Here is a 22,451-nt window from a genome sequence, read left to right as displayed (position 1 = left end):
TACAAAAATGCAAAAAAGCACATATGACAGCAGAAATCATACTGTGTGTATGTGTGCCTAAGACATGCATTGATATATTTAGGAGTATGTGTGTGTACCTCTTCAGCATGTGTCTTAGTTGTGTTTCCACGAGAGGTCCTCTGGGTTGAACCCTGGAATGCTGTGAATAAAATGAATTCTGTAAGAAAAAATAAAATTCTAAAAGAATCTCACCACTCACTCTTTCTTTTTCTCACCACTCACTCTTTCTTTTCAAAATGCTAATCACTGACATGTTCACTTTGAAAGATGACTACTGATTAATCACTTACAACACCAATAGTCCACAAATTCGGGACACAGTACAGACATTAATTTTCACACCTTCAAAACCAAACTAACACAGGAATGGAAAAGATAATTGTAAGCCTAGTTGAGTTCATATGAAAGCCATTAAAATCTCTCCATGTGTAACCCCTCTCTCCCGGGTCCTCACCGCCACACCTCGTCCTCACTCCGAGTGGACCTCGAACCCAGGTCTCCGGCATGGGAGGCAGACGCACTAACCACTAGTGTCAGTCTACCACTCCATCAGGGGAGTGAGGTTTACCTGCACAGCACCTACTCGATGGCCTCCGTTACACATGAAAAGGTTTGATTGCCCTCTGTCATTTCCATCAGGAGCATGAACAGAAGAAAACTAAAATCTGCATCCTTATTCAAGAATGTAACATATTTATGAGAACCACAACAGAAATTAGGTCATAATATGTCGAAGTGGTGTGGTGTGATTGTATCTCACCATCCATTATTGACTTGTTTGTCAGCGCACTTGAGAGAGATGCTTTCTGTCCATGTCCACCCCGCCCTGACTTGGAGGCAGCACCTGGACACATTAAAACAGGATTTGAACTTAACACCCACCAATTTGCCAAATGCAGGTGATAAAAAAGCCATGACAGGTAACATTTTGTGGGTTATGGTTCCTAAATTATGTCCTCTAAGTGAATATATATGTATATAGTAAAACAGTTTTGCTGTTTGCTCATGAGGTCAACCTTGTTTTCAGCTTAACCATGCCACTCACAGAGTTTTCCATTAAATTACATTAACAAAAATTCGGGGCATATTTTGTATGTACTGACGTCACTGTCATTTATCAAGTAATGAGACTAAATTTAAAGTTTGAAAGCGAGTTCTGATGCAATTCCTTGAGGCTTCATTTGTTGTTTGCTGATTAGCGAGAACTGGTTTGGTGAAGAAGGTCACTGATAAATGGAAAGATAAGGCTTGCACAAACTTGGGGTCCTTTGAAGACTTTTAACTCAGCATCACCTTCAGTAACTTAATACTAACTTATCTCTTCAAGAAGAATCTCTCTTTAAAAAAAAAAATATCTTTCCAAAAAGAAATCTAAGGTGACAACTAACTTTTCTGTGTTCTTAGTGATTTTTCAAGTATGAAGATATGACACCCTTAGGAGATAAGAGAGCAAATGAGGAATTGCACTTTTGGAGGGAAGTTTACAATCCTTTGTCTTCTATCAAAGTGATTTACATATGAATTTTGAGAAGGTGATACAGGAAAAACCTTTAAGATTCTTATAACTAAAATGTAACAGAGTTAGTAAAAAAAATGTAATGTAAATGAACATTCGGTAAATTACAACTGCAGCTCATAAATACAAAACATGCTATAAATGTGATCTTGGTTAACCCTTTGGGGTCTGAGGGTGTTTTGGGGCCCTGGGTAAGTTTTGACATGCCCTGACATTTGTGCTTTTTTCAGTATCTCAAAAACATTGATGGCTAAAGTATGATAACACTGGGCTACAATAATATGTGAGCAGCATGAATGTACATAATTGTGTTTTTGAGAAAACAATGTTTATGCGTGGATAGTGAAAAACTAAAATTTTTAATTCACTGAAATAAGGCCATAAAACATACAGAATATTTGTTCACAAGACTTTTGAGGATGCAGTAGACAAGTTTTTGCTACAAAATGATGTGAAAATCATCCTGTTCACTCGATCACAGAAAACAACATATTGATTTAACTTTTGTAAGACATGATTTGTGTTAGAAAGTGTATGCAACAGTGGCGGCTCGTGGGTTTTAAAATAGAGGAGGCACACTTATTTGCCTATATGTATTGATCTGGGGATCCCTGACGATTATTATTATTATTATTTGCTTAATCAATCCGGTAAAATAGACTGAACACCTTGTAAATGAAAGGTGAGAAAAGACAGACAATTAAAACACCTCAAACAAAAACTTGCCCCTTCTTTAAAAGAGCCGTAGCCTATATTTACGTCTTCTGTTACAATAACATTATACTTTTAAGGGACAAAGTTCTAGTCACAGTACTACTTCTAATACTAAAATAATGTAGAATTGTTGTTTTCCAGGAATTTTTAAATGTACTGTTTTACAAAAAAGGAAGAAAAGATCATTTATTATTTTTATTCAGATGGTCAATTACAGTTATTTACTTGGGGTCATTAATAGAAAACAAGTTTTAATGGTTGAATGAATTAGCAAAAAGCCAGCGATGTTAACAGTCCTAACCATTATACTGTTAAAAAAATAAAAAATAAATACAATTTGAAAAGCAATAAAATTCAATTACTTAATCATTCTGAGAATAGCGATAGTTAACAATTGGTCGTCCTAACCATTTTACAGTATTTTCAACTGGTAATTTTGGGCATTTTTGGTCCAAATGCAGTCAATACGAAAACATTCACACTATTTTCTTGGAGGGAGGGTCCTAAGCTATAAAATATATCAAACAAATCACTGTGGGAATTTGCAGTTCCTGTTAGAAACAGACATGGAGACAAAGACATATTATTTCAAGAAGAAAGTTGCTGTTTGTGTGGGCAACAAACGAAGGGTAAGAAAGCCTTTTAACTTAGTTATTCGGTTACCCGTTTTTCTATTTATCTCATTTGACATTTATTATTGGTTGTACTTGAATGTTAACCCTTATACTGTCTTGACAGCATTCTAGAAAAGAGAACAAGCCATTTCCAGAGACAAAACGTGGAAAATAAGGAAACCGGGACATTCAGCTTGTTTTCGTTATTTTGAAAAATCATTTCTAAATTTATGAATTATGTCTTGCTTTTATCTGACAGTTTTGATAAATAAAAACATCAGCACTGAAATATAGGAAAGAAAAAATAGTATATGGTTACATATGCATGTAATTTTATTCTGTTCACAAGTGATGGCTTGTAATGACATGGCTGCTCCTAGTGGCCGAGAGTTTTTGTTCTTTGTATTTGTTTATTAGGTGCCGATTTCATACACCTGTGTTCCTTTAGAGCTGAGCAGTATAAATGATATTGTGATGCTCGAAGCAGTTGTGGGACTTTTGCTGGCAACCAGAGGAAATCTAGACCAGGGGCTGAATCTGCAGTTTTTGCTGTGATTTTTCCTCTCTTTTTTTGTTCAATTTAATTCTTTAATAAACATCCCCCTTTTAAAATGAGCCTTTGCTTGCCTCACCCTCTATGTTATGTTCGTATAACATAACGTTCGACCATGTGATATTTCAGTTTTTCTTTTTTAATGTGCAAAAATGTCAACAATTCTGTGTTTTTCTGTCAATATGGGGTGCTGTGTGTACATTAATGAGGAAAAAAATGAACTTAAATGATTTTAGCAAATGGCTGCAATATAACAAAGAGTGAAAAATTTAAGGGGGTCTGAATACTTTCTGAATATATATAAATCAAGATTAAATGGAGTTGGTTTTTGACCAGCGAATGACGGAGTACATTTGGCCAAAATATCATGATACAAACGATGAAGCGCTATATTTAAAACGTACAAAAGTAAAGGCCTATTGGCTACAACTAAATGGCAAAAGCCAAGACTCTTCTCCACTCTTCAGACACACAAAAATTATTAGACTTTACAGATAGCGTTTTAGTAAAGAAAATGCTGTACTTTTTTTAAACATCAGTTATTTATTTACCCTTGCATTGTGAAAAAGCGGAGATCTGTCTCCAGGCTGTGCGTTGCGCTTCGTTCTGAATGGAGGCGGGGTGGAGTTACGTGGTTTTGCGGATCAAAGGGCGTTTTGCGGAACAAGCTTTAGTAACAAGCTCTTTTGAATGCTTGTCATTGCAAAAATATTTATAAAAACCCTCATACATAAGACCAATAGCACTGATTTAAAATAATAATAACGAAAAAGAGATATGAAGTTTGGGTAATTTTCCACGGAACATCTGACTGGGCTAGGGTATGGCGACTGCCATACTCTGTCATACAGAAATGCCACCCCTGATGCAGTCTGTTCATTATTAAAATAAAATACAGTCAACCAAACATAACACATTACGCTGCTCAATTTGAATAGTCTGTAAATAATCTGTGCCGTTTAGCATGACCACCACCTCACCGTGCTGTTATTATTAGGCTATAACCTATATCATTACATATTTTTAACCATGTAGCAAACATTTTAAAATATCTTGAAAAAATAGCTACTTTAATTTATTTAAACTATATACTTAAAACTATGATTCTCATGTTTGAGCTCCATGGCTTGCTGTCAATACGCGCCTGAGAGAGGTTAACACATCCGTAAGCTTCAGTAAAAGCTATAACGGAGAATGAAACACAACTGCACCTACTTGTAATGTACTTCATGTGCCAGAGAACTTCACAACGGGCAACGTCTTGCCGTGGCAGGTCATGGGATACCCTTCCCTTGTGAAGAACACTTTTAAAGGCCACATATGTAACATTATCTAATGTAAGTGATTAATGTTTTTTTACATGTGTATGGGCTGTGTTACGACCACCAGAGCACTATACAGAATTTAAGAATTTGCTGATGTTCTGAGTTAGCACTGGCTGCAGATAAAGTCTTAATTGTTGGTGATTTTAACACTTATGTAGATGATAGAAAACATGCATCGGGATTGGCATTCATAGACAATCTAAACTCAGCTGGAGTTCTTAATTCTACACTCGTCATCAGTGTACCAGATAGCCCAGAAGAACTTGATGTTGCAACAAAGTATGGACTCCCTTCTCTTTTCTAGCACTTTAGAAATGGTTGCTCATTTGTGCTTAAAGAAGATTAAGGAGAACAGTAAGAAGCCATGGTATAATGAGCACACTTGCACCCTAAAAAGAGCACCCCGGTAAAAATGGAACAGCTGGAAGAAAACAAAATTAAGTATTTTAAATAGGGTTGTAGTAAAATAATATTTTAAATAAACATTGTTTCTGCCTAAATGGTCATTCATCAGATGCTAAGATATCTAATCCATTACTCTGTGCAAGTGTGTGTGAGACTAGATATAGGTTCCTGTCTGCTGTGCTGCTGAGTGGTTTGCGTTTGTAGCTCTGTGTAGCTTTGTTTTTCTGTTGGAATCTCTCTTACTAATACTAATCTTACTGAGGTTTAAACCACTAATTCTCACCATGTTTCTGATTTTATCTACCAAACTAATTTGACATCTAGTCTTTAATCTTCTATTCCAGGGGTTCCCAAACTTTTCCATTCCAAGACCCACCTAGACAAATATAATCTATTTCACGACCCACCAAAATATGAGATCAAACAAAACAAAACAACTGACATTACTTTAAGTCTAATCTTAATTAAAAGTTTGACATGACAGAAATTAAGTATTTAAGAAAAATAACCATTTTATTTTAGTGTACAACTGTAAAATTTCCCTATAATATTAATATCCCTATAATATCCCTATAATAAGTTTTTAATTTCTATGTTTACAAAATATGAAACGTCCATAAAAACGTGAAACAGGCTCACCCCAGTGAACTGTATTCTGCGCTGCGTGTTGTTAAACTCATCGCGGGGTTCAGCGCAGAAAGTGCATTCATGGTCCTTCCGTGTGTGTGTGTGTAAGGAAGAGCGGTGCACAATCCAACACTTTTTTAGGAAAACATAAGAAGAAAAGCAGAACTATCTAAAACAGTTTGGAGATTAAAATAATTGTGAAATAGGTAAAAATAATAAACAGATGCGTCTCATTTTAAATTAACACTAAAAAATGAGATGACAATTACTTCAGTCAGAAATTTACTTTTTTAATGGGTAAATAATTGGTCAGCAATATCGTCAAAAGACTTTTGAACTTTGGCACATTTTTGTCTCTATATAGAGATGATATGTCAAGGAAATATTGCAAAATTTTGTAAATTTTGTTATGTGGAAATGTTTAAATCTTGTAGTGTTACAATTAAACCTGCGTTTATGCCCTGCTCACATGTACATGTGAAATGCTTTTTACAGACCGTTTCCCTAACGAAAATAGTGCAGTTCAAACAGACGATAGAAATGAATGAACATAGCCTACCTGAAACCATTTCCGTAACATTTGAATTTTCTGGTGTACGCAATATCATGCAGAATATAGCGCATTGAAGTGAGCGAGTTTTTTCTCATTAATAATGCGGACCGATTGAACCTTTTAATAATGACGTTGCTCTGAGACCCTCACTGTTATTACAACTCGTACGCGCCTGTGCTTCAAAACACGCAACGCATGTTTTACATCGCGGACTTAATTGCAGTTCGAAAATCACACTAAGGATATTGCAATTCGTAATTAATGTTGGTAGGCTATATCGTGCAACCCTAGACTGAACTGTGTGAGTGTGTGTGTCATTTAAACGCAAATTTAGCTGCAGCCAAGTGACTGTGGGACCCACCTTGCTCCATTCTGCGACCCACAGTTTGAAAACCCCTGTTCTATTCTAATCAGCTAGCGCTGCATGTTAGAAGTGTGTTAACATTCCGTTAGCCGGTTAGCTTGTCAATCTCATCTACATTCGCATTTCATACTACTTATATTTTCTCTGTCTTGCTTGTTTTTTTTTTCCTCTCGCTCTGTTATTTACAAGTTCATCAAACAACTGTGGTGAGTCTGAATTATTCTACAATCACAGTGAGTAATGGCTTCTCCTTGCATTGTCACCTGTATTACTTGCCACATGTTCTCCCCACTCAGTGACGCACCCACTAAGAAACCTGATAAAAGTGTATTACATTATCATAATTTTTATATTAGAGTTATATTCCATCCTTATTGTGTTATCTCTATATATGTCTGCACTATCATGTATGTCACAATGCACAATGTCTGCTCTTTCTTCTGCACTGAAAGCTCCTGTCGTCAAGTCAAATTCCTTGTGTGTGTAAACATCCTTGGTAATAAAGCTATTCTGATTCAGATTCTAATGCTAAATGTAAATTCAGTAAGATTGATATTCACGTTGGCAATTAATGATGTTTGACTTCACCAGTCAGAGATCACTAAAAATAACATTAAAGAGCTGTGTGCAACTTGCAAGTACGATATCAGACACTGTAATATACTCTGATCCCATCCCTGCTTACCGTGGTGTCGTTATCACTCAATGGCTGAATGTCTAAGTGGTGCCCGCAGAATAACATAAATTTCATAGACAACTTGACAAGTTTTTGGGGCAGACCTGACCTGTTGAAAAAAGATGGTCTTCATCCCTCTCTAGAAATATGGCACATAGTCTTAGAAGTTTGTACTTGACTAAACTGCGGCCCAGGTCAGGAAGCAGACTGACTGGCTAAACCTACCATCTGCTAGCCACCTCACATCACAGAAGTCAGTTAATTCTCAGCACATAGAGACCCTTCCACCTAGATATCACACTATAGAGTGTGTGTGTGTTCCCCGAACTAACAAATACAAAAAATGTCCAAACGAATTTAAGGGTAACAATTTAATTGATGTTCAACAAATAAAAAACAGATGTAATACAGATAAACAAATAATAAAGCTTGGCTTATTGTATATTAGATCTCTTTCTACGAAAGTATTTTTTGTAAATGATATGATCACTGTTCATAAACTAGCTGTTCTTTGTTTGTGCTTTGTCTAAAACCAGATGATTACATTACTTTAAACGAGTATAGCTCCCAAGAATACTGATATAAATATGAGCCGCGTCTAAAAGGTAAAGGGGGAGGTGTTACTACAGTTTATAGCAACATCTTCAGTATTTCTTAGAGGTCAGGTTTCAAGTATAAATCGGTGCTTCATACAGTAGGTAGACAACCAGAATGGGTAATACCGCCGCGGTCCTGCTGTTAACTGCAAGTCAGTTGCGTGTTAAAATCATTCGCGAAACTACCGCCATGTGGCGCAAAGGGACGGATTGCGAACTGAATGTAATTGTAAAATGTTGGTTTGTTAATGGAGATGAAAGGAGGAAGTAAAACAACAATAACATTATAATATAACATTGTAACATCCTTAAAAACTTAAAAAATTTACAGTGAGTTAATTTCAAAATGTGGGATAGTCTTAGGCTCATTTCGGTCCATTCTTGGTTAAAAAAAAAAGCCTTCAGGTTCCATATGCAGAGCAAAATGAAAACGGTCCAGCATTTTAAAATAATTCTTATTAACTCTGTTATTATTCTTGATTTTTCTAACTGCTAACAGTTTGCATTTCGAATTATGCCTTATGCACATAAACTGACAGTCACCACTGATAAGCTACTCCTAAATATTGTAGAAACTTAATTTTCTGTAAAGTTGCTTTGCAATGATTTGTATCTTAAAAATCGCTATACAAATAAACTTGAATTGAATTGAATTGAATTAGCGCGAGTCGCACGCTGTGAAGCGGAAGCAGCTGACGGAGGTTTCCGCTTGGTCTTAAAGCCTTCCTCAAACGCCTACATTCACAAATAACAATGATTTTTGCAAAAGTAATGAGAAGAGTCTGGCTGCAGACTTGCACTTGCATTCTCAGACTCGCACTCTCAGACACTTGTGCTTCCGCTAGCACGTCACTTGCAGTCTTTATTTTTTTATTTTGTTCTATTTATTGATAACTTCTTGTTTGAATCTCTCAACATTTTACAACAGTAGCCAGGTGGTGAAGACAAGTAAAAATAAACTAAATTACAATGTCACTTGCAATCGCCACTTGCACTCTCCGCTACCTGTGACATCACTTGCAATCAACACAAATCGTGCATGTTGCCAATGGAGACAAGACGCTGTGGTGGTGATTACGATTAAAACTAATTTAGTACTATAACGTACAGGGTCCTGCAAGAAAAAGACAAGACCAGTTTTCCTCCTGTAGAAAAAACAAACACTTAATATGGCATAATGTATTAAGATACATTAAGTTCAATTAAAAGACCAAATTCGATATATAGTTATTATTTAATGTACTACAAGGCAAGCAGATGACTATGAACACAATGCGCAAACTTTGTCCTCCCATACAGCAAAACGCTTAATGTGGCCTAATAACAGACTAAGATGATAAAGACAATTCAGTAGGCCTAGCCTATATGTCTTGTTGTTGATTCAACGTATATACAGACCAGCAAATATGAACGTGCATTATGAAATGCATTAAGTGATTTTAAAAGGATCAACTCCGTACAGGCAAGCAGACAAGTACAGAACGCAGTGCGTTAAATTGTACATTAAACGTTTTCCTCCTATAGAAAATCATTATAAATAAAACACATAATGTAGCTTAATGGACAAAGACAGTGATATAAACGGGTTGTAGATAGTTTATTCTATATGGAAAAATGCTTAACGCGAAACTTTGCGTGTTGCGTTTATTTATGGGCTCACCTGCTTGCCTGTACATATTAGTTATGTATTTTAATAATGTAGAGAAGCATATTGAGTTTGGCCTTTATCATCTTAGTCCATTATGCCACATTTTGCGGTATGTGAGGAAAATACTATATACAAATTCATTATATTAATGAACTGTATATTTAATTTGATATTTTAATAGCATCTTAATACATTAAGCCATGTTAAGTGTTTATGTTTTTTCTACAGGAGGAAAACGCTTAACGAAAAACTTTGTGCAAGTGTTCATATTAATTCCTCAAGATGGCAGCGCGTCCACACGCAGCGGCTTCTCTGTCCTGACAGAACGGTGTTTTCGTGTTTTTTTGTCTTGTGAGTCGCAGTGTTTTTGTACGCCGTCATCGCATCTATCTGTCTTTAAGCGCGCATACAGTCGTAAGTTTCTGCTGGATGTCGGCAGAGCCGCATTTTTAGAGTTAAACTCCGCGCACGTGGAACAGCTGCGAGATCTCGGACTGCTCCGGAGGTCTACATCATCTCCGACCCCCACTGCTGCATCTCGCCCACAGCGGAGGCGCCACAAGCGGCGTGAGAGGAAGCAGAAGAGGGGTAAGTGCGGAGGTATCCGGGCTAGGCTAACGGCTAACCCACACAAGCCATCTATCCCCACCATCTTACTGGCTAACGTACGCTCTTTGGACAATAAACTGGACTTCATCCGATTACTACGTTCAACTCAGAGGACTGTAAGAGACTGTTGTGTTTTTGTATTCACGGAAACATGGCTCAGCAACAGCGTTCCGGACTGCGCCATTCAGCTCGACCAGCTGACGTGCTATCGAGCAGACAGAGCTCGCGTCGCGGGAGGAAAAACCCCGCGGCGGCGGGCTTTGTGTTTACATCAATGACGCGTGGTGCCGCGATGCTGTTGTGATCTGCAAACACTGCTCACCCCTGGTGGAGTTTATGATTATTAAGTGTCGGCTGTTCTATCTCCCGAGGGAATATACTGCCATACTGCTCGTTTCGGTTTACATTCCCCCGAACAACAACAACAGGAACGATGCACTAAATGAACTGTACCAGCACATCAGTGAGCATCAGACAGCACACCCCGATGCTTTTCTCATCATAGCTGGGGATTTCAACCATGCTGACTTAAAGAGTGTGTTTCCAAAAATACACCAACACATTAACTTTCCAACAAGAGGTAATAACATTTTAGACTTTGTTTACACCACACAGAGAGGAGCTTACAAAGCCCCCCCCGGGTCCTGACAACATTCATGGGCGTGTACTGAGAGACTGTGCAGCAGAACTCACTGATGTCTTCACAGACATTTTCAACATCTCACTTAGTCAGGCTGTTGTTCCCACATGCTTCAAAGCTACCACCATCATTCCAGTCCCGAAGAAGCCATCTCCATCCTGCTTCAATGACTACCGTCCTGTTGCACTTACTCCCATCCTCATGAAGTGCTTCGAACGGCTAGTCATGCACCACATGAAGTCTGCCCTCCCCCTCCCTGGACTCATTTCAGTTTGCATATTGGTCCAACTGGTCGACCGATGATGCCATCTCAACTACCCTCCACTCAGCACTCACACATCTAGAGAAAAAAGACTCATACGTCAGAATGCTTTTCATATACTTCAGTTCAGCATTCAACACAATCATCCCTCAACAGCTCATTCACAAACCGGTCGAGCTGGGGCTCAACACTTCGCTGTGCAACTGGCTGTTGGACTTTCTGACTGGAAGACCTCAGGCAGTACGTGTCAGCAGCAACACATCCAGCACCATCACACTGAACACTGGGGCCCCCCAAGGATGTGTGCTGAGCCCCCTCCTCTTCACTCTGCTGACCCACGACTGCACATCGTCACACAACTCCAACCTCTTCACTGAGGTTCCTGGGTGTGCACATCACAGAGGACCTCTCCTGGACCGACAACACTGCAGCACTGGCCAAGAAATCACACCAGCGTCTCTACTTCCTCCGTAAACTGAGGAGAGCCAGAGCCCCACCCCCCATCATGTACACCTTCTACAGAGGCACCATCGAGAGCATTCTGACTAGCTGCATCACTGTGTGGTATGGCACCTGCAACATGTCCTGCCGGAAGACTCTGCAACGCATAGTGAGAGCAGCTGAGAAGATCATTGGTGTCTTTCTCCCCTCCCTCCAGGACATTTATGGAACCCGTCTCACTCGCAAAGCCCTCTGCATTGCACGTGATCCCACTCACCCGTCACACAGCTTCTTCAGTCTGCTGCCATCAGGGAGGAGACTGTGGAGTCTCCAGGCCAGGACCAGCAGACTGAAGGACAGCTTCATCCATCAGGCTGTCAGGAAGCTGAACTCGCTCCCGAACTTGCCCCCCCGTCTCTCAGGCACCACTGAACTATGAACCCCCCCCCCCAGATCCCACATCTCCAGGTCCTTCCACCCCCCCTCCCTCTAACATACAATGACATGCACCAGTCACTTTGTGCAGCATTGGTCTGCTCACTACCTCATTCACCATGGAACTGAAGTCATTCTACCACCTCATCAGTCAGTTTAAATAAAATAACTGCTCTTGAGCCCTTTGTCACTTTAATCAGACTGAATAAGCTATTTTTTTATGCACGAAAAATATTTTTATCTGCACTGTTCATTCACTGGTTTGCACTCTATCTGCCATGTGCCTTGCGCTGCTTTTTTTTAACCTTATTTTTATTTTATTTTTTTCTGTTATGTCTTTTTTACATTCCCTTATTGTATAGTTTTATCTTATATTTTATATTTGATCTAGATTTTTAGGCTCTACTGTTAGTGTTATCTGTATGCATCGGGGTCTGAGAGTAACGCAATTTCGATTCTCTGTATGTATGTACTGTGCATGTGGAAGAATTGACAATAAAGCAGACTTGACTTGACTTGATATCCTGGTGTTCTGGCCACGGATTTGCCGGTCTTGTCTTTTTCTTGCAGGACCCTGTACATTATAGTATTAAATTAGTTTTAATCGTTTAATCACCACCACAGCGTCTTGTCTCAATTGGCAACATGCACGATTTGTGTCGATTGCAAGTGTCGCAGGTAGCAGAGAGTGCAAGTAGCGATTGCAAGTGACATTGTAATTTAGTTTCTTTTTTCTTGTCAGTGCCACCTGGCTACTGTTATAAAATGTTGGGAAATTCAAACAAAAAGTAATAAAAAATTCAACAAAATAAAAAATAAAGACTGCAAGTGATGTCACTAGCGGAAGTGGAAGTGTCTGACAGTGCAAGTGCAAGCCTGCAGCCAGACCCTCTTGAAAATAATGATTAATTATCAATTGATAATTTGTTATTATTATGGTCTTGTGAAAATAATAATATGGGCTGCGAGAAAATAATGAATACAAAGAGTACGGCTGATGTGAGTACAGGCATGTTTCAACCCAGTAACATGACAAAACACCGGTCCTCGCAGCTAAAAAAAAAAGACAAATTCAGTTCAGCTGGACGTGGTTGGGGTTTTTTGGGGGTAGTTCTGTATAGTTTGTGGGGGTCGAGATAAAGGTGTTAATCTCTTGGTCTTTCACATGGACAGTGTCTTATGAGGGTTTCAAACTTGCAGAACAGGTTTAGAACTTTGGTTTTAGAATAACGTTGAAGAAAGGTTTTGATCCACTTCAAATGTTGACTACTGTATAGCGCAATATATTTTATTAGTTATTATAACTTAATTTCAGAGGAAGTTGCCTTAACTTAAAACAAACAAAAAAAAAAAGATGCAAACTTGCATTAATTTTATTTTATTGCGTCCATTCAATATTTTTTAGACCTTGAAATATAAATTCTCTCAGAATGTAGCCTATTCATTACCAATATATTGAATCATCTCTTTATGTTTTTCTAAATCCCAAACAGTATCCGTCTATGAACATGTTTTAGATTTGGGAAATACACGTGCGTTACAGACGTGACAAAAACATTTTGGAGTTTTTGGAGACATTATATATATATATATATAATTTATTATTATTATTTTTTGTTTGTTTGTTTTTGTTGTATTTACAATGCACAAACCAGAAGCATGAATATCTGCAATTTTCGTTTTTGTGTTTCAGAGGAAAAATCAGTGTTAAGGCATCTCTCAATTACAGACCGTTCTGAAAGCAGAATTTATGCAAACGCGTATAAAATGCTTTACAAACTTTAACAGAGATTTCTAAAGGGTAGTTAATAGGTCTGCCCCCACGTAAGATTTTTCTAGTTACTAGTCGTTCATTTGTCATTATTCAACTAATCGCAGGTTTATATTAAATTATCATCTATAATCCATAATAAGCCTTAATATATTCCGCCCTCAAGACATGCATTAAGTTTGCCACAAAGCACAGGCAGAAGTAGCCTAATAATTGTGAAAAAGGAGACATTTTAATTATTTTTTAAAAAACAAATGTTTTCTTGACGGTTGCAAGATGAAATTCATAGTGCTGACTCTCGCCACATGGACGCGCCTTTAGAGAGACATGCAACCTTCACAGATTATATAATGCTTTCGTTTTGAATTGATTTGTTTAAAAGTAGACATTTCAAGCTTTCTGTAGATATATTTCTCATGTATGTGAGACACCCCAATTTTAAGTTAATTCATTATCAGAAAAAAATTAAAGTGATCGAAAGGGCGCCTCCCTATCATGCATGCCCATTAATAATTTTCGCACAAACACTTCAATATGAATAATAATTCACATTTTGCATATGCATTACAAAGTAAATAATTTTTACACGCAATTATCCAAAATAAAACCAAACAAGATTTGTAATGAAGGTAAAATATGTGACCAATCACGGAAAGTAGGGACACAAGTCGGTTCTGGGGCATTTTGAGTTATTTACATATTCTGAAAGTGTAGTCTCCAAGCTTTTCAACGATGTGTAACACATGGAAATCTGATAATATTTGGAGAAGTTATGGCCATTTGAAGGTAGGCACTCAAAAAAGCTCAAAAGGGAGAAAATGGCCTCTAAGATTGTGCAGTTCTCACCTGCTGGGAGTGACAATAGGGCTCATTTACATCTCATTTAGATAAGCCATACTCCCTGTAAAGCTGCATGGTTGCATAACAACGACAGACGCAACGGGAAAAATCGGACCGCATACTATTAATAATAAAGGATAATGTGCATTGTAAAATGTCAGTAATTTATCTTTTTTGACTTTTATAAAAATGATTTAGAGGCTGAAATATGTGAGTTTTATCTTTTTATAAAAACTTTTTTGTCAAAACTCTATTTGAACTTGTGCATTGTAGATAACGTTGCAAGACACTCCTTTAAAATCTGGCCATAATTTTTAATTTTTAACACAAAACGACAAACTTTGATGTCCGATACATTCCGATACATTCTTCCTCGTCTTTATCTTCGCTCAGTTGTAGATTAGGGATATTATTCAGTCTTATTATGCCGCTTTCATTGTCGCTCAGATCGGCTTGTCAAAGAAGTACTTCAAAACATTTTCGCCGGCCAGAGCGCTGCATAATAATTAGCCACGCTTCCCTTGAAGGGCGGGGGCAATAACAAAAGAAACAAAAGCCGGCTTATCCAGTATGGAAATACACACACAATGAAACGCCCCTACTGCGTGCTAGAATCTCCGAAATACAAGCCGATTTCAACCTCAAAATGTACGCTTTTAAATATACCAATACTGCTATCTCAAACACGGAGAGGCTTCTTCGTGAACTCAACTAACAGATTCTGCAAAAAAACGAAAATCACCAATTTAAAAAAAAAATGCTTCTTTCTCATTTTGCTCGAAAGTTGTGCTGCCGACTTGTGTCACTGGTTTCCGTGACGGGTCACATATGTAGACAAATAAGAATAAATGCTGCGCGTCACACTTAACACTCTGATATTTTTCACACCTGCATTTAAATGCGGCTGCAATTTATTTATTTTATTTTTTACTTTACTTAAATTATATGAAAGCAAGTAAAGAAGGCTCACTTTAAAATCACTGAAGTTGTCAATTAATGAAACTCTTTTTTACATTGTGTGCATTTTGTTGATTATAATGAGAGAACTTGAGTTTAAACGTGAAGACGTTTTATTAATCCGTCCATTCTTTAGAGTTTCAATGATTTAGCTAAATCGTGCAGGTTAAATTTATTAGTTTCTTGTTTTAATTAGGCCCAAATAATGGGAGTGAAATTATACAGTGCCTCACATTTTACTAAAATAAAGAAAATAATTTATAAAACACGCAACAATTTCTTAATGTACAGACAGATATCTATTTCCCTAGAAGTTATCTGTCAAAATAAAGGACAGGTAACGAATAAAGTAGTGCATGACAAAAATGCATGCTGTGTTATTGAAGGAATTTTAAAATATAAATTAAAATATAGGCCTAGTATGCGAGAATATTGACATTTTGCATATAAATCCATGCAGCCTAGCTCACTAAAATAGGCTACCACTTTTAATGCTTCGATGCAAAGTAAACCACAGTTTCTTTAGAATAATATAACACATAATTCATTTTATATAAATAATACTGCACACCTATTAAATGTGTCAAATCTAAAATATGATGTAATACTGTGTAGCTTAGAGAAAATATAAGCACAGGCTCATAGGCTTGACATTTATCCTGCTTGAATTCATTCTAAGAAACGTACATAACTTCATATGTACTAAACTTTCATCTTTGAATATTAAATATTTTAACTACAGTGTTTTTCTTTCATTTTCCCTGAATGCAGCCGTCAAATGTAACACATCGGTGAGGCAAAGGTGACATCTATTTGCGAAAATATGCTTAAATGCGCTTGTGGTTAAAGCGCCACTCAGAGATCAAAAGCTGCAAATGCACTTTGCAGACGCAGCGGCGGTACGCGCGGTGGTAGAACCATCATTTTGGTTGGCCACCTACATATAACCATATAACCACCTGTATAACGTCATCCAGAGAAACAAGTATTAATGTTTAATTCCTTGTTTCGTTTGTACTGGCTACTGTATACAGGCCACCAGGGCACCGTACAGATTTTAAAGAATTTGCTGATTTACTATATGTGTTGGAGCTACATTAGTTTGCTTTCAGTAGTTCTAATTTGTTAATTAATATGTTTAATATTATGATTTTGATTATATTAGTAATCTATATTTTGGTAATATTCTTTTGTTTGTTTGTTTAGTTAATTGTTTTTATTTATATGTTTAGTCTTTATTTTTGGTTAGTTCAATAACTACAATATTAGATTTAGACACCTGAGGGCAGTAGTGGGCACAGGTAAAGGTAAAGGTAAAATATAGGTAGGAAGTAGAAGGTGGCCTGTAGCACCTGGGTGATGGGCATATGGTTTTTTACCAGCGCGAGAGATGCTGTATTGTTTGCTCAGTTGGAACAAATAAACCAGCCACAACCCTGAATCCAGTTTGAATGTGATTTCGTTTCTTGCCCTGCGTACATCACCTGCCCAGGGTGCTAGAAGTTGTCGTTTGAAAGTTTGATTTAAGTTTAATTTCCTTTTGTTTGTTGACAAACGGCCACTACAACAAGTAAAAAACCCGCCCATTGATTAAAGAAAGAAGAAGAACTTTCCTTGGAATTCGCTTCGGATATTATTGGGATACCCGATGGAAAATCATCATGGATTGTTTTATTCACCATTCATGGATTATCTGCTGGCATGAGACAGAGACCGATCCAAGCTAAGAAATCTCCAGTTGGTATGTACTGCTAGAAATGCTGTATGGGAAAACGGGTTCATGAAAAGTTACTAGTGCTGTCAAATGATTAATCACGATTAATCACATCCAAAATAAAAGTTTTTGTTTACATAATATATGCGTGTATGCTGTGTATATTTATTATGTATATATAATTACAAACACATGCATGTATACATTTAAGAAAAATATGTTATGTTTATATATTAAATATATTTATATATAATATAAAATATAAGACTATAAATATATAAATGTATATACATGTAAATATTTTCAAAATATTTATTGTATGTGTATGTATTTATATATACATAATAAATATACACAGTACACATACATATAGTATGTAAACAAAAAAATATATAATCAAATAAATCAATCTCAACAAAACAATCAGTCTAAAATAAAGTTACATGACCTTAAAACTTGGACTGCTTTAAGTTTAATTGGCTGTGCGCTTGTTGAATTATCAGCGCATCAGGTGGCATACATTTATAAAAAGTAAAGCCAGTGAAAGTGCGCTTGTGTGGATGAAGAGGATTGTTTGTATAAAACAAAGTTGTTTCAATAAACGTTGCCATCTTTTGCTAGCCTTGTTGCCCGATTGTGAACATTCACTGATATTATCAACAATTAGGCTATAAGTTTGCAACAAAATGACAGATGTGGAGAGGCCAGAAACAAAGCGGTCAATTAAATTGACTTCTAAAGGAATGTGCTTTTATATATGAACTTGTCAAGAAAAACGCACTGCAAAAACTAACCAGGCTAAAAAGCTTATGGATAAAATTCGTGTCCTAATAGAATTAAATGAAAATGCAGACGCAGTGAACACTCAGCTCGCTTTGTTCATTAAGTGTTATGAAGAAGCACTCGATATACATGAAACATTTATGGAATTGCCTCTACCAGAAGATGAAATACTCATCACTAAAACAAAAAACTTTGAGGAGAAGATGAAATCATGTCATGCATTTATTGAAGATGTGAAGGAGTGGCTGTCTAAGGCTGGTTATCCATACTCACAGCCAAAACAACATATTGACGCAGGATGCGTTAATGATGGAATACAACCTGAAGACAGTATTTCTAACGTCTTAAGTGTAAGAGCAAGTTCTGTAAAATCACGCACCACTGGTATATCAAAGATTTCTGCAACATCTGCGGCGCGCATTAATGCGGAGGCCGAGAGAGCAGCTCTTCTTAAACACTCCGAAGCTTTAAAAAGGAAACATCATATAGAAGCACAGGAGGAAAGGCTTCGTAGAGAAAAGGAGCAATTGGAGCTTGAAACAGACTTGGCAGCTACAACTGCAAGGCTTCAGGTTTTAGAAGTGAACTCATCACAGCGTGGTTCAAGATGATCTGATGGAATGAACTCTTATTTGGAGAGGAGCAAAGCTCAAAGATCCATCGGTTTAGATCCTCTTGCCAAAGCCTTTGTCCCACCTGAAAATGACGTTCATGCTGCACCTGATCCGGCATCAGTTTTTAGGCCAAAACAAGGATTTGCTGAGCGAATGTATGGAAGGCCATTTGGGCCAGAAGCTCCATATCAAGAAGTACAGACTCCAAATGGACGCCAAATGGGACATACATTAAATTCTCAAACTCAAAGCGGTAACAACCAAAATGACATGGTGGGCATTATGCAAAAACAAAACGAAATCACTGCACAGTTGGTTCAGCAAAATATATCCTCTGTTCTTCCTCCAAGAAATCTGCAAATTTTTGATGGAGACCCTCTTCAATATAAATCCTTTATTAGAGCCTTTGAAAATGTAGTGGAGATGAAAACAAATAATCCTAGCGACTGTTTGCAGTTCCTTGAACAGTACACTAGGGGGCAGCCAAAGGATCTTGTGCATAGTTGTCAACATATACCTCCAGATCAAGGCTATCAAAGAGCCAAGAATCTTCTTGCTCAGCATTTTGGAGATTAATATAAAATTGCATCTGCGTACATGGAAAAAATATTTAACTGGACACCCGTTAAAGGTGAAGATGTAAAAGGATTACAAGCATTCTCTCTGTTTCTCCGAGGATGTTCAAACTTAACAGAACAAGTAATGTATATGAGGGAAACTGGATTTACCATCTAACATGCGGAGCATCATTTTAAAACTTCCTTACAAACTAAGAGAAAAATGGAGGAATATGGCATGTGATCTGCAAGAAAGAAGTGGACAGAGAGCTACATTCATTGATCTTGTAAATTTTATTGAGAGACAAGTGAAAATTGCTTTAGATCCAGTTTTTGGAAACATTCAAGATCCACAACATCCTAATGTAAAGGCATCCTGTAGCAGCCAGCTACGACAAAGAAGGAAGGGGAGCAGCTACGTTACGAATGTCACTCCTGTGAGGGAAGAAGCTATGGCACGGCCTGCAGAACATAGCACCCACTCCACTCATTGCTGTCTTTTCTGCCTGCAGAGAAATCACCCATTAGGTCAGTGCTCACAGTTTAAAGCCAAGGCACACCGGGACAGGATCAACTTCATTAAGGACAAGGGTATTTGTTTTGGTTGCCTGAAGGTAGACCACACAAGCAAAGACTGTAGGAGTCGATTGGATTGCTATGTATGTCATCAGAAACACCCCGGGGTCCTTCATATAGAAAGACAGGATAAAGGCATATCTGTAGAACAAGTCAAACATCCTGTGAGCCTTCCAAGTGATTCAACTGTAACCTTTCAGACGTGTGGCCATATTGGGGCCGGTGTGGAAGATTATTCTACCTTCTCTATTGTTGCAGTAAAGGTCAGAAGCAAACGGAATAATAAGATCATGCAAACATATGCTTTCCTGGATCCTGGCAGTTCCGGCACATTCTGTACAGAAACCATGGCGAAAAGGTTAAATTTGCGAGGTAAAAAGACAAGCATTTTGTTGAGAACAATGGGCCAACGGAAGGTTGTGAATGCTTATGTTTTGTCAGGTCTTGAAGTTTCTGGCATGGGTGCTGCAGATTTCATAGAGCTTCCTGATGTTTTGACTCAAAGAACTATACCTGTGTCTACACTTAATATTCCACGACAAGCAGATATTGATCCATGGCCATATTTGAAGGATGTAATACTCCATGACATTCATGCAAATGTTGATCTGCTTATTGGAACCGATGCCCCTAAGGTTTTGGAGCCGTGGGAAGTAATAAATAGTCAAGATGAGGGCCCATATGCTGTCAGAACCAGGGTTGGCTGGGTCATTAATGGTCCTCTTCATGGTGGAAGCTGTAGAGGTAAGAGTGGCTATTCTGCTGTAACAGCAAATCGCATCTCTGTAGAACACCTGCAAGAAATGCTTGTTAAGCAGTATCACCATGACTTTAATGAGAAATCATCAGAAGAGCAGATTGAAATGTCCAGAGAAGATATTACGTTCATGGATATTGTCAGTAGTACAGCAAAACTAATTGGAGGTCATTACTGTATTGACTTGCCATTCAGAAAGGAAAATGTAACCCTGCCAGATAATCGTTATATAGCAGAGCAGCGCTTATGGAGCCTGAAAAGAAAGTTTGACAGGAACAGTGTTTTTAAGGAGGAATATACCACGTTCCTAAATGAAGTAATAACACAGCGACATGCTGAGCCAGTTCCTCTTGACCAGCTGACACAGAGCAATGGGAAAGTGTGGTATATCCCTCATCACGGGGTGTATCATCCTCAGAAGGGCAAGCTAAGAGTTGTTTTTGACTGTGCAGCCTCATATAAAGGAACATCGCTCAAAACTCAGCTTTTGCAAGGCCCCGATCTCACCAACAGCCTCATTGGAGTTTTAGTCCGATTTAGGCAGGAGCCTATTGCAATAGTGGCTGATATTCAATCTATGTTTCACCAGGTTCATGTTTCAAATAAGCACGTTAACTTTCTCCGCTTCCTCTGGTGGCCAGGTGGTGACACTGCACAGGTTTTGCAGGAATACCGTATGAAGGTACATCTATTTGGAGCTGCATCATCGCCAAGCTGTGCCAATTATGCCTTGAGGAGAACTGCAGATGACAACGCAGAACACTTCCCTCCAGAGGTTGTGAGTACAGTAAAAAACAATTTTTATGTCGATGATTGCCTCCGTTCAGTGGCCTCAGAAGAGGAAGCTAGGAAAATGATCCAGGATTTAACTGCACTTTGTCAGAAAGGAGGATTCACTCTGTCAAAGTGGGTCAGCAATAGTTGTGCAGTGTTGCGCTCTGTCAGTGAAGGCCACAGAGCAAAAGACATGATGGAGCTGGATTTGGATACAGATCAACTTCATGTTGAACGTACATTAGGACTACAGTGGTACGTTGAGACTGACCAATTTGGATTTAAGGCCTCAGCACAAGAGCAACCACAGACAAGAAGAGGAATTCTTTCGGTGGTCAGCTCCCTTTATGACCCATTGGGCTTCCTTGCTCCATTCAGCATGATGGCTAAGTTGTTACTGCAGGAACTCTGTAAAAGAAACTTTGGATGGGACGAAGATATTCCCCATGTTCTCGCTAAGCAATGGACTGGTTGGTTGGAAGATCTCCACAAGGTGGCAAAGTTCAAGATTGATCGTTGCATTAAGCCTAATGACTTTGGCAATCCTGTCACTGTACAGCTTCACCACTTCTCTGATGCCAGTGAGGTTGGGTATGGAGCTGTCTCTTACTTAAGACTGGAAAGGGATAATAAAGTGCATGTTGCATTTATGATGGGGAAGGCCAGAGTTGCTCCGCTGAAGCAGACAACAATTCCTCGCCTGGAGCTAACAGCCTGCCGTCCTCGCTGTTAGAGTAGACCGCATGCTACAGAAGGAGTTGCAACTTAGGCTGGAGAAGTCAGTTTTCTGGACTGACAGCACAACAGTCCTTAAATATATATCAAATGAAAGCCGGCGATTCTATACCTTTGTGGCTAACAGAATTGCAGTCATCAGAGAGGCAACTGATGTTGATCAGTGGAGATATGTGGGGACAAAGGAAAACCCAGCAGATGAAGCGTCAAGAGGAATGAGGGCAGAAGATCTCCTGAATAGAAGGAGATGGATGATGGGACCTGATTTCCTTTATAAGTCCAAGGATGGGTAGCCTAAATTAGAGGTAGATCTTCGGGTGATTCCTGGTGCTGACTCTGAGATCAAAAGGGATTTGACAGTGAATGCTGTTGTT

The 22,451-nt window shown here is 38.2% G+C and overlaps 1 protein-coding gene across 1 annotated transcript in view; it reads right to left on the bottom strand.

The window, feature by feature from the left end:
• Positions 1–22,451, bottom strand: part of LOC109052506 (double-strand break repair protein MRE11-like) — a 141,085-nt gene that overhangs the window by 5,598 nt on the left and 113,036 nt on the right. The window contains exons 14-15 of the mRNA XM_042749522.1: positions 782–865; positions 99–160 (exon numbers count right to left, since the gene is read on the bottom strand). Coding sequence (XP_042605456.1) covers positions 99–160; positions 782–865 — 146 coding nt within the window. The remainder of the gene's footprint in view (positions 1–98; positions 161–781; positions 866–22,451) is intronic.

Source organism: Cyprinus carpio, chromosome B22, assembly GCF_018340385.1.
Source record: "Cyprinus carpio isolate SPL01 chromosome B22, ASM1834038v1, whole genome shotgun sequence".
NCBI classification, from domain to species: Eukaryota; Metazoa; Chordata; class Actinopteri; order Cypriniformes; family Cyprinidae; genus Cyprinus; species Cyprinus carpio.
This window is presented reverse-complemented; position numbering and strand designations above follow the sequence as displayed.